Source organism: Chaetodon auriga, chromosome 10 (genome assembly GCF_051107435.1).
Source record: "Chaetodon auriga isolate fChaAug3 chromosome 10, fChaAug3.hap1, whole genome shotgun sequence".
In the NCBI taxonomy this organism is placed as follows: Eukaryota; Metazoa; Chordata; class Actinopteri; order Chaetodontiformes; family Chaetodontidae; genus Chaetodon; species Chaetodon auriga.
Window position 1 is genome coordinate 27,242,259 of NC_135083.1, and position 13,042 is coordinate 27,255,300.

The following is a 13,042-nucleotide window of genomic DNA, read 5'->3' on the forward strand; positions in this document are numbered from 1 at the left end:
TCGTACATCACATACAACAACAACCCCACGAGTGACAAAATTATCTCTGTATTTTACTTTGTGGAATTGAGTCAGAGTGAGAGAAATGTTAATTGAAAGTCATTTAGCAGTTTAATGTCCACCCAAAGCTGTAACAGTAAAACATGTGGGGATAGATATACGTTTATCACAGGAAGTTAAAGTAGCAAGTAAGAAAACACTAACCATTTAATGATCTTCACAAAATTGCCTCCTGCACTAAATTTCTAACAGTCTGTTTTTTTTTCTATCCAATTCGGCTGTAATCCACTATACACAAATGTCCTTTTTCTTCATTAGTGTCAGTGAGCTCTGTTGAAGTTTCATTGTTCAATACTTCACAGAAGGCAGGAAGTCACCTTTTCTCAATATTAATAAGCCTAATGTCAATCACACACCAGAGACTTTGGACTTTTTTATTCTGGTGGTGAAACGCTGCTAAACTTTTTTAAAACCCAGTGTCAAGTTTAAGCACATAACCGGCATGGAAGCCACTGATGACATTTCTCAGAGCTGATGAAAACATCACAAACACAGAATAGCACCCATTTAGTTTTCTTGGTCATTAAATAATAAACAAAAATTAATGATTTTAGTAGAGTTTGATTTTTGATTTCAATACATATTATAATTTGCTGGCATAAGAGATAGAATGATTGCAGTTGTGACCACTTTGCTTAACCCCTGTGTCTGCTGTATATAAAACCCAGTTTGACTGCACTCATTATCTTTGTTTTTTCTCTCCTACAAAATGCTTGTGTACATACACTGTAAATTACATAACAGAGCTTCTTTCAGAATGTAATCCATCTCTGTTGCTCTGGTAACACCTAATAATCACAGAAAGATTACAGAGATGGCAAACCTCATCATTTCTACTTACATATGTTTGTTTGTAGATCAGTGACTTCAACCAGAGGAGAATGATTCGGAGCTCACCCAGCACAGAACAGGACAGGAGCAAAGACGATCTGAAGAAGAGAGAGACTGAGCTTGAGGTATGAAATTATTTCATGGAAGCACTATACATGCACCATGGTTTATTAGTGACATTCACACCTAGCAAAAAAACACATAATTACTACATGACACATGCCAAGTCCTGAGGCATTAACGTTCATTATGTGCAGTTCAACAATAATTTTTTGATGTGCCTCTATGAAAAAACCTCTGCCCTGATGTCTTCTTTGTATTTACAGGTGTTAGTGAACTTGGAGGAAGGTTTGGGTGTCTCTCTGGTCAACAAGGTTCCTGAGGAGCTTGTGTTCGCAACACTGTCTGGTATAGATGTCCACTTCATCCGCACTGCTGCCAGTGAAGTGTTGGAGCTCAGCATTCAGAACATCCAGGTGAGGTCAACACAGCAGTAACAACATTCAATATTCCAGTTCAACATCAAATTGTATTTGTATAACACCAAGGCCCTTGGCATGATAATACATATTCACACATACTGTATTTTTTAGATGGTGAAAGAGAACCACAGTGATGTTATTCATGTCATTAGAGGACAATGAAATCCTAAATGTAGCCAATGGGAAGGGAGGTGGGACAAAAAGAGTGGGACCCCACACAGTATGCCATGTATGTTGGAATGAGAGTGTGACTACAATATTCTGGTTACACAGCTTGGATTCATACCAATGAAGAACAGTGTCAGCAAGACCCCCTCAGTTCATGGCCATATCCACCACAGAAAACGCCTGTTTCTTAATTCCATTTTATTGTACTACTCATCATTCAGATCAAATGAAACCCCTTTGCAAATTAATTAAACTTATTCCCAAAATCAACATGACACATAGTGATCGATTCATGCCAGTATTACTGACACTAATACTAGATTATTGCAGTCTATATACATTGTGCTAGTTTGGGTTTCCAGAAGCTACCAGTGAATATAAAGCATGATTAGTACTCATATAGACCTATTTTCTGCTAATAATGCACTTGAATTGTGTTTTCATTGACAGTGCTGTATGAATACTTGGTCTGTCATATTGTTGTAATCAGGTGGACAACCAGCTGCTGGGTACCACCCAGCCTGTAATGCTCTGTGTGACTCCCAGCTCCAGTGACAACAATGTCAATGACAGTGGCCCAGCCCTGCAGGTCAACTCAGTCAAGGTTCCCAGCAGCCTCGTGCTGACTGATCTCTTCAAGGTGAGTGTCAGACACTGAAGCACCAGTCTTTCTTTCTTTGTCTGCTGAGCGCAGCAGGATTCTTCTCTGCTGTGGATACTGAGAGTGGCAGGCCCTCTTGAGTCAGAGTAGACTTGACAGCAAATATGTCAACAAATATTCCAAATTCATATATATATATATATATATATATATATATATATATATATATATTCAAATAGTAAACGGGGGGATGAATGGTTGCCCTAATTTTAAATTTAAATTCAGGAAAATGGTGCATTTATGCTGCTGAACAAAGCTAGTTGCCTGGATCCACACACCCATCACCTAATTAATTTAAAAGAAGAACAAAAGGAGAAGGTGCAGGTGGCAATACTGGAGGAGATTAAACAAATAAATGTGGAAACTGCAGGAGGGACATGCAGTGCAACCGAACCTAGTGCTGGACAATACCTTGATAGGCAAAGAACCACCCAAATAACTATGGGGGATCTCTTCAGGGGCATTTGTTGCACGGATGGGTCACACCAGGACAACACTCAGCTGCTTCAAAAGATATGTCGATGTATGAACAACAGTCTCTAATACCTGTTCAACAGATCCACTCACGTGTAGGGGAATATAGAAAGGGGCACCAACCTTCATCAGCTCAGAAGAATTTTATTTATTCTTTTCTTTTAATGCTGATTTAATAATAATTAATGAAGTAATGGTAGATCAGTCGAAGAAAAGAAGATTTTGGCTTTAACTTTGAAAAAGTTATGCGGTTTAATGTGGCGAGCAAAAATTGAAGTTACATGAAGACTGGGAAAAGAACTAGCGAAAACAGTTTTTCTGAAGAGACGAGGTAAACAACTGAAAGTGAAGTAAACACTACTGGAGTCAAGAGAAAAGTAAAAGTAAAGAGTGAGCGTTTGCCTCGTGCTGCAGGGAAGTATACGCTCCAGGGCGTATCTGTGACAAACAGGCCTTCACTCACTTTTGAATGATTTACAGGTGAACAATGTTATTCATCCTTAAATGAAAAAAACCTTAACGGTTGCATGCGATGGCCTCATCTGCTTCTCACTATGGTCAATCACAGAGTTTAAATGATTTTTTTTTTTAAACAATATTTTTACATATAGAAAACATACAAATAACAATAACCACAGCTACAGCAAATAATGTATAAGTGCACCATACAACAAAACAATCAAAAGATGAAGAAAAAATAAAAAAATAAATGAAAATAAAATAATGATAATACAAGTAAAACAGTAATAACAGAAGTAAATAAAAACAAATAAATAACTGAAAAAGCAGCTGTAGTGATGATCTTCAAGTTATTGCAACGTTCTTATCCTCCAAAAATCCCCAAAAAAAGGTTTCCATACTTTAACAAACTGTTTTCTTTTCCCTCTAACAATATATGTAAGTCTTTCCAACTCAAGGTATGTTCCAATCTCCTTCAACTATAACTTTACAGAGGGCACCTGTATATTTCAGGGTATATACCCAGGATACAAAGTTCTGCTTGCAGGGGAACATTCTTACCCACCCTCTGGGAAATGGCCCTCATTACACTCTTCCAAAATGATTGTACTTTTGAGCATTCCCAAACACAATGAAACAGCGTTCCTTTTTCTTCTAAACACTTACAACAAATATTTGGAATATTAAGACAGATTTTATTCAGTTTCACTGGGGTGATATAAGTTCGCATTATCCATTTATATTGGACCAATTTCAATCTTGTATTAATTGTATTTTGCTGTGCCTTTAAGCATGCCACTTCCCAGTCTTCTTCAAGTATATCCTCTCCAATATCGATTTTCCATGGTTCTCATCTGTTTTTGGATGATTCCTTTTCATGAGATACCAAAGTCCCATAACACAAAGATACTAGACCCCTTTTAGCCAGATTTGTAATGATTGGGTTTTCAAGATTTGTCAAAGGTGGTTCAGACATTAGGTCTTTATTTTTTGATGATATAAAATGTTTCAGTTGTAAATATTTGAAAAAATGTTTATTTGGTATACCATACTCCTTACATATTTGCTCAAAGGTAAGTAGTTTGCCATTTCTGCATAGGTTCCCGACACATTGCACACTTTTGCCTGCCCATAGCTTGAACCCACCATCACCTCTACCTGGTGTAAAATCATTGTTTCCCCATACAGGAGAAAAATGAGATAAAGCAGGGATGTCTACAATATGCTGGTGTACACAATACCAAATGTCAATGACATTTTTAAGAAAAGGATGTCTTTTTCTTTTCAGTGTTTTAAAATCTGCTGAATACAGATACAGCTTGAAGGGTAGTTCTGCTGCAGTTGTTTGCTCAATATTTACCAAAGCTGGGAGAATATCTGAGCTAAAATAAAATGAAGCAGAGTGTAATTGAGCCGATCAGTAATACAACCTTAGATTTGGAAGACAAAGGCCATTCCTTTCATACGGCAAGTAAAGCAACTTCAATCACAGTCTAGCTTTTTTTATTGTTCCAAATGAATTTAGCAAGAATGTTGTTGATTTTATGAAAAAAAAAAAAAAAAAAAAAAAAAAATCACTTGGGAAGCGGGAATGGGATTGATTGAAAAAGGTACAGGAATTTTGGAAGTATATCCATTTTGATTATATTAATATGGCTGATCATTGAAATTGGCATTACTGTCAAGAGGTCTAATGTTATTTTTTCTGTTAGCGAGTCATAATTTGAAGATACAATATTTTTAATCAGGTGTAATTTTAACGCCCAAATAAGTAAATCAATTTTTTGCATTTTTATAGTTGGTTGTCAGACGTTCATTTTTATTTAGAAATAACAGTGATGATTTAGAGAAATTTATTTTATATCTAGAGAACTCTCCGAATTGTTGAGTTAATGTGATTAGATTTGGAATACTATCCTTAAGCCTGGTCAGAAAAAGGATGACGTCATCGACATACAAAGATATCCTATGTTCTTGTTCACCTGGATGCCCGTGAGGCCATCATGGGCTCTGACAGCCATAGTGAGAGGTTCAGTAGCTTAAGTGAATAGCATCGGTGATAGTGGACAGTCTTGTCGGGTTGAATGTTGTAAGTTGAATGGCTTTGAGACAACACTACTGGTCAGAATCTCTGCTATTGGGTTTGTATAGAGAACATGAATCCATCTAAGAAATCCCTGTCCAAATCTGAATCATGTTAGCAATTTAAAAGGGTAGCGCCGGCTTCCGGTTTGACCACCACCGTGAATGGCTGTGCTGTGAGAGGGCTCCCGTAAGGACATGTGCAATTACTGATTTAACCCCGTTTAAACAATGTAAACAAATAAATAACTGTGAAACAAGAAAGAGAGAGAAGTAGACTACAACCTGCACCGACAAAGAGTGAGTGAACCAAGAGACCCGAGTGAAATTTGTGCGCTAGCATTAGCGGCTCAAGCTAATACGCAAAACTAAATAAGTCAACAGTGATACGTGAAACTAAATTATGAGCCATGGCCAACTGCGAAGTTATCCTACAAGAACTGAGGGATTTTCGACGAGAAAATAAGGAGCAACTAGAAAGCCTCAAGGAAGAACTGACCAAAGTGAATAATAGACTGGAAGAAGCTGAGGAGAGGATCGAAAAGACTGAGGAGAGAATTCAAAACATGGAGGAAACTACGACCGAACTTGTACAGCTACACATACAACTGGAGAGAAGATGATGGATATAGAGAGAGTCGCTGTAGAAGAAAGAGTATCAGAATCTACGGTGTTCCAGAATCATCTGAACAAGGCTCTCCATCAATGTGTGCTTTTGTTCAGACACTACTGCGTGAGGGCTTAGAGCTGGTCGGTGTGGACATTAACATTGAACGAGCCCACCGCTCTCCGGGTCCCCCACCCCCGAACGAGGCTCCAGCGTGCTCTATTGTGGTCAAGTTCCTGAGCTTCAGGATTAGATAGCAGATACTCCGCGAAGCATGGCAAAAGAGAGGATTTACTTGGAAGGGTAAACACATAACCCTGGACAATGATTATGCTCCTGTCATCCTTAAGAAACGAAGAGAATACGCAGAAGTATGCAAGATTTTGAAAGAAAATCAAATACCGTTTCAAACCCTCTACCCAGCCAAACTGAAAGTGAAATTCATGGACAGAAACAAGACCTACATCAGCACGGCGGAGGCGACTGAGGATATGTCCAGAAGAGGCTACACTGTCAAGATCATCAAGCTACCCAAAATAATCCGGGAGCAACTTAAGCAACTAACCTGGACCAGACTGATCAGAGGAGGAGGCAGCAGCACAGCGCAGCACACCCTTGCAGCGACTGGTCCTTTTATAAACATATATTAGAAATAATGACAACCAAAACTCAAGGAACCCTAATATGTGGTGGAGATTTCAATATTATACTGAATGCAAAATTAGATTCTTCAAATGGGAAAGGTGACTCGAGAAATATAGGGAAAAAGATGACACATTATATGGAAGATATCGGTGTCCTCGATGTACGGAGAGACATTAATCCAACCAAAAGGGAATATACTCATTATTCTCACACCCATAATGTCTACTCCCGTTTGGATTATGTATTCATTCATGTTCAAAAATGATTTGTTTAGGATACAAAATTGTGAAATTGGGCCTTATACAGTTTTTGACCATAACCCTGTTTATGTGCAAGTTCTTCTCGCAAAGAATAAAAGATCCACTCTTTGGAGGTTAAACACAAATATCTTAAATTATCCAAAAACTAAAGAAAGCTTGAGAGTGGCAACCAAGGAGTATTTTGAACTCAACGACAATGACGAAGTCAGCCCAGGAATACTTTGGGACGCATATAAGGCAGTAATTAGGGGGAAAATAATAAATATCTCTTCCCATCAAAAAAGGCCAACCTTCACAAAATGGTCAGCCTAGAAGAGAAACTATCAAAACTGCAACAGGAACATTCAAAAAATATGAAAGATGAGATCAAATCTGAAATAAAACAATTGAAGAAAAAAATAGATGAACTTAATACAATGGATGTACAAAAAAAACTAATTTTTACTAAACAACAGTTTTTTCCTGGAAGCATTCTTTAAACATATTTAGAACTGGCTCTACAAATTTAGTTTTAAATGTTTTACAAAATTCTATAGGCAACCCATCAGGGTCCTAATACTATTTATTGCCCAGTCAGTTTGTTGTTTGATTCTCCAGGCTAAAAGTTTTTCAGCCTTCTCTCCTTGATCATGGTAGGCCTGTTTCAACCACATTAAATTTTTGGAGCTTTCATCCGTGGACATTTTATTATATTTAGCTCTCAGTATAATCAATTCCTTTTGTTTTAAATTATCATCTTTTGCATACAGGTCATTTTCCAATATTTTGATTTGATATTCCAAATTTTTCATTTCCATTTTATAGTGTGTCGTTTTTTAGCTGGTGTAATTAATAATCTCTCCCCTAATGAACACTTTAAATGCTTCCCATCTGATAGAAGAATTAGTTTCATCAGTATTTAGTGCAAAGAAGCTGTTAATTTTAGAGCCAATAGTGTCAACAAAAGCTTGGTCTTGCAGCCATCTCGCCTGGAATCTCTACTTAGGTGGGCTATTGACAATTTTGTCAATTTGGATTTTGAGTGATACAGCACCATGGCCACTCATCACTATACCATTATACCAACATTCACTCACCTTGGGTAAGAGTTCCCTGGAAATAATGAAATAATCGATGCGGGAATGTGATTTATATGTACTTGAATAACAGGAGTAATGATTTTTATCAGGATTGCTTTCTCTCCAGACATCAACTACTGTACTGTAGTACAAACTTTTTCAGTAGTTCTCTAGTTTGAGTTTTACCCGTGTCACAGCCCGTTGAACGATCTATTGTTAGATTTAAAGCACAATTGAAGTCCCCTCCTAAAATAAAAAATCTGTTCATGGTAGACAAGTCAAGAAAGATATTCCTAAAGAAACTGGGGTTATCCTCATTGGGACCATAAATACTCACTGGGTTCCATTTCATTGCTAGGATATTGTCATTGGACAATAACGTGGATAATTTTAACAATCTGCAATGGTATTGATGGTGAATAAGGATAAGCACTCTTCTTGCATAATTATTATAACATGCATCTATTACTTGGCCAGGCCATCTGCTCTGTACACGCTTTAAGTCTGCCATTGTCAGGTGGGTTTCCTGCAAAAAAAATGATTTTAGATTGGAGATGTCTAATCCTACTCATAAATTGTTTTAATTTTGTTATTTTCTGAAGCCCCTTGACATTCCAGCTCATTTTTTTTTTTTTATGTTAGAGGAGTAACAGTTATGATACATACGTATCTATACAAAAGAAAAGAGAATAAAAGGCTGCTGCTGCTGAAGAAAAAAAACACCAAAAAAAAACAACATATATACATACCTGGGAGACTTGAACAATATCCTCCCACAACACTGCGGACCCCTGAACCCTTCTAATCCCCCCTTTCCTTCAGTTTTACCCATGTCACAGCCCATTGAACGATCTATTAGATTTAAAGCACAAATGAAGTCCCCTCCTAAAATAAAAAATCTGTTCATGGTAGACAAGTCAAGAAAGATATTCCTAAAGAAACTGGGGTTATCCTCATTGGGACCATAAATACTCACTGGGTTCCATTTCATTGCTAGGATATTGTATTGGACAATAACGTATCTTCCACTTTTCCAACTCTGTGAAGAACAGGAGATCTGCACTGGCCTCTTCACATGGTAGATGGTAAATGGACTGCATTTATATGACGCTTTTCTAGTCTTACCAAGCACTAAAAGGACTTCACAGCACAAGCTAGCAAAGCGGTGCTTTCTCAGTTCTCAGCATGATCCAAGTCACAGAGACAGAGATCTACAGTCTGATTTTTATGGTATATAACAAAGGACATTATTTGTTTATTTCGGAATGTGTTTAGGTATATCAATCTTTGAAACAATGTTGAAATAAATATACCTATACAAGTAGTTATGTCTCTCATTGAATGGTTCAAACCTATGTGTTTTTTTAGATGGAATAATTGAACATAATTGTTTTCCCAATTTTGACAGCCCTGTAGCTGAGTTTTTGTGGAGCAGATCAAAAGAAGCATAGAATGTATTAAACTCATATAGCAACATGGCCTCATGTAAGATGAGGTGCTACTGCTTTTGTACATTGCAGTTGTCTGGGTCACTTGCCACATATCGTTGATCTTGTTGTTGTTGAGGTCTCTCTCCGGTCTCTGCTGATATCTCTGCTTTGCCTCTTTTATGCCAGCTTTCAGTCTTGATCTGGTAATGTTGTAGCCTATGCTTTCTTGTCACCTGACCAAAAAGCAGCTGTTTTGGCTCTGGATAGAGCCCTCATCTCTCCATTCATCATCATGATGTCACCATTAATGTATTTCCTCAAGACAGATGTGGTTCACCCAGGTGGCGGCATCTCTGAACATGTACCAGTTTGTGCACTCAAAACAGTCCTGCAGAGGCTGAAACACGACCACCACTGAACAAGACTCATAAATTGACACGTCAAGACTGGGCCAAGAGATATCTAAAGACAGATTTTGCAAAGGTTTTATAGATGGATGAAATGAGAGTGACTCTTGACGGACCAGATGGATGGGCCCATGGCTGGATTCCTAATGGGCACAGAGCTCCACTTCGAGCCAAATGCCAGCAAGGTGGAGGTGGGGTATTGGTATGGGCTGCTATTATTAAGGATGAGCTAGTTGGACCTTTTCAGGTTGAAGATGGACTTAAAATCAACTCCCAAACCTACTGCCAATTTTTAAAAGATACTTTCTTCAAACAGTGGTACAGGAAAAAGTCTACATCATTCAAATAGGCCATGATTTTTATGCAGGACAATGCTCCATCATATTCATCCAAGTACTCCACTGCGTGGCTAGCCAGCAAAGGCCTTAACGATGACAGAATAATGACATGGCCCCCTTCCTCACCTTAGCTAAACCCTGTTGAGAACCTGTGCGGCCTTCTTAAATGTGAGATTTACAGTGAGGGAAGACAATATATCTCTTTGAACAGCATTTGGGAGGTTGTGGTTGCTGCACAAAAAAGTTGATCATCGACAGATCAAGAAACTAATAGACTCCATGCATGGAAGGCTCATGACAGTTATTGAAAAGAAGGGGGGCTATATTGGTCACTGAATATTTGTTGAAATGTCAGAAGTATTTATTTTATTTAGTTGTTTATTTGTTATTCTTATTCTAATAAATGAAAATACATAAGTGAGATGGGAAAATTTTTGTTTTTCATTTAGTTGCATAATAATTCTGCACACTAAGAGTTGCCTAATAATTGTGCACACAGATATTCTCCTGGGGAAGCCAAAACTCACTTTTACTTTGTTAAATACTTAGGTTTGAGGTTTATTGACATTTTTGATTAACTGAGAGCACTGTATTTGTTCAAAAATACAATTAATCCTCAGGACTAAAACTTGCCTAATACTTGTGCATTCAGTGTATGTGCATCCCATTTTCATGAACATTATATCTCAGGAATGCCTTGAGGGCATTTCTTCTAATTTGGCACAAATGTTAATTTGGACTCAAGGATGAACTCATTAGATTCTGGTGGTCAAGGGTCAAAGTCACTGTGACCACAGGTCCATCTCATTCTCATGACATGACATCTCAGGAATGCCTGGAGGGAATTTCATCACATCCTGCTCAAATTTCCACTTGCACTCAAGGATGAACTGATTAGAATTTGTTGGTCAAAGGTTAAGGTCACTGTGGCCTCACAAAACATGTTTTTGGTCATAACTCAAGGATTCATATGACAATGATGACAAATTTGCACAAAAATGTCTCATAGAATGAACAGGTCAACTTAAACACTTTTCTGGTCATAACTCAGGAACAAAAGAGGAGACCATATTTAAAGTCAGATCCTGAATTGGTAATCTTGGGTGCCCACCTTGAAACAGTGATGATTGCATAGATGTTCTTTGCTGCTGAGTTGAAGATGTGTGTGAAGCATCTATGTTTTAGATTTTGGAGCTTCTTTGCAGCAACATTCACATTTGAAACATTGTAGCTCATTGAGAGAGTTGTAAGTTCTGATCATTTGAGAAGCCACTTCTAAACAACTGTTGAAGACCCCATAAAATGGCACTCATACCTTGAGATTTATGAGATTATTTTTTATGAAAGCAATTCTCCACTCCATGAAAACACTTTCAACGCATTATTTTAGCAACTGGGTTAGAAAATGTGGGCCAAACCTTTGCTGTCCCAGGAATGATCTGATTTTACAAGGCTGACAAGTGGCATTCATGTCATATCTGACCTGTTTTCAGCTTATTTGTTCCCACAAAAGTTGTTTGTGGAATATAAAACCCAACAGTATCAGCTCTTTGTCCATGATACAAAACAGGCAGTCACCTGCATGGAAACACCTCAAACTACAACTGATATTGTATTGATAGCGGGAAAATTCACTTTTTAAGTAAGATTATGGTAGCCTCTTTGATGCCACTAGAGTTGTGTCTGTAGAATTATGTCGTGTTTATGCATTTTTCCTGAAAGATGAATCTAATTACCTGTTGAGCTTGTGTGATGAGTATAATAAAAAGTATACAGTAAATCATTTTTAGAATCGGCAAATATATAGAGTGCAAATATAAATTATTAACAAAGGGGGCAAATTATGTAGGTATTTCCTGCCAAAACTTGAACAAAAAAATTTTTTTTACAAAAGCCCTATGATCCACTAACAGTGTATCAACAGTGTAACAGTGTGGTTTGCAAATAAAAAAAAATGTACCTAGCAAACAAACCCACAACATATTTCTAATATATCATGCTAAATCCTACAAAAAAAAAAAACAAAAAAAAAAACATATATGTCACTTGGTGTTATAAGACTTGGCTGTGGCTCAGGAGGTAGAGCAGACCGTCCACCAATCAGAAGGCCGTTGGTTTGATCCCCAGCTGTCCTTGGGCAAGATGCTGAACCCCAAATTGCTCCCAATACTGTGTCATCAGCATGTGTCTTTGTGTGAATGGGTTAATGTGGCATGTGTTCTAAAGTGCTGTAAGTAGTCAAAGAAGCATTTTTCCTGAAAGATGAACCTAATTACCTGTTGAGCATGTGTGATGAGAATCATTTGTCTGAAGAAAACATCTGCAGTATCATATTTCCCCATTTTTAAGTGCTACTTAAATCATTTATGTAGATTCTAATATATATTGAATACATAACTTTGAGTTCAATGTTCAGTTTCACATTTATTTATTTAGGTATTTATTACTTTGACTTTTAATGTGCACTTCAGCAGTTTATGATGACGTCAAAGATTATTAATTTCCAACAGTGTCAAATTTTTTAGAAATCCTCTATTGGTCGACAATTAGTCCTGGGTATTGTTTCCTCTGATGAGGGTGTGGACATGCTGGTAGATTTTGGGTAAAATAGTTCAGAGGTCAACCATCTGGTTGTTTTTTCATGTCACTGCTGATGACCTCATACAGTAGTAGTAAACAGAAATGTAGCAAATAATGATATAACCATGATGTGTTCACAGCACCTAATGGTGACGGCCCGGCGCTTCACAGTCATCATCGAGGAGAAACTGCTGCTCAAGCTGCTCAGTTTCTTTGGATATGGACAGACAGAAGCTGGTGGGTCATTAGAGGTCACATTGGAATGGCAATTTGTTCTCTGAGTAAGCAGATTGTTTTGCTTAAAACAAACTGTAATGACTGCAGAGCTGGAGAGGTTGGATGAAAACCTCCATGGGAAGTTCAATGAGGACGCAGGACCTCCCAAACGATACTACTTTGAGAACCTGAAGATCAGCCTCCCTCAGGTCAAACTGAGTGTCTTCACCTCTCACAAGCTGCCTCCTGATCTCAAGGTAATGTGATCTCATTTTTTCTCCTTT

At 37.7% G+C, this 13,042-nt stretch overlaps 1 protein-coding gene across 6 annotated transcripts in view; it reads left to right on the forward strand.

The window, feature by feature from the left end:
- Positions 1-13,042, forward strand: part of vps13d (vacuolar protein sorting 13 homolog D) — a 157,940-nt gene that overhangs the window by 113,862 nt on the left and 31,036 nt on the right. For all 6 annotated transcript variants that reach the window (XM_076740585.1, XM_076740580.1, XM_076740586.1 and 3 more), the window contains 5 exons: positions 918-1,016; positions 1,218-1,367; positions 2,032-2,181; positions 12,683-12,779; positions 12,867-13,015. In XM_076740585.1, the coding sequence (XP_076596700.1) occupies positions 918-1,016; positions 1,218-1,367; positions 2,032-2,181; positions 12,683-12,779; positions 12,867-13,015 (645 nt within the window). The remainder of the gene's footprint in view (positions 1-917; positions 1,017-1,217; positions 1,368-2,031; positions 2,182-12,682; positions 12,780-12,866; positions 13,016-13,042) is intronic.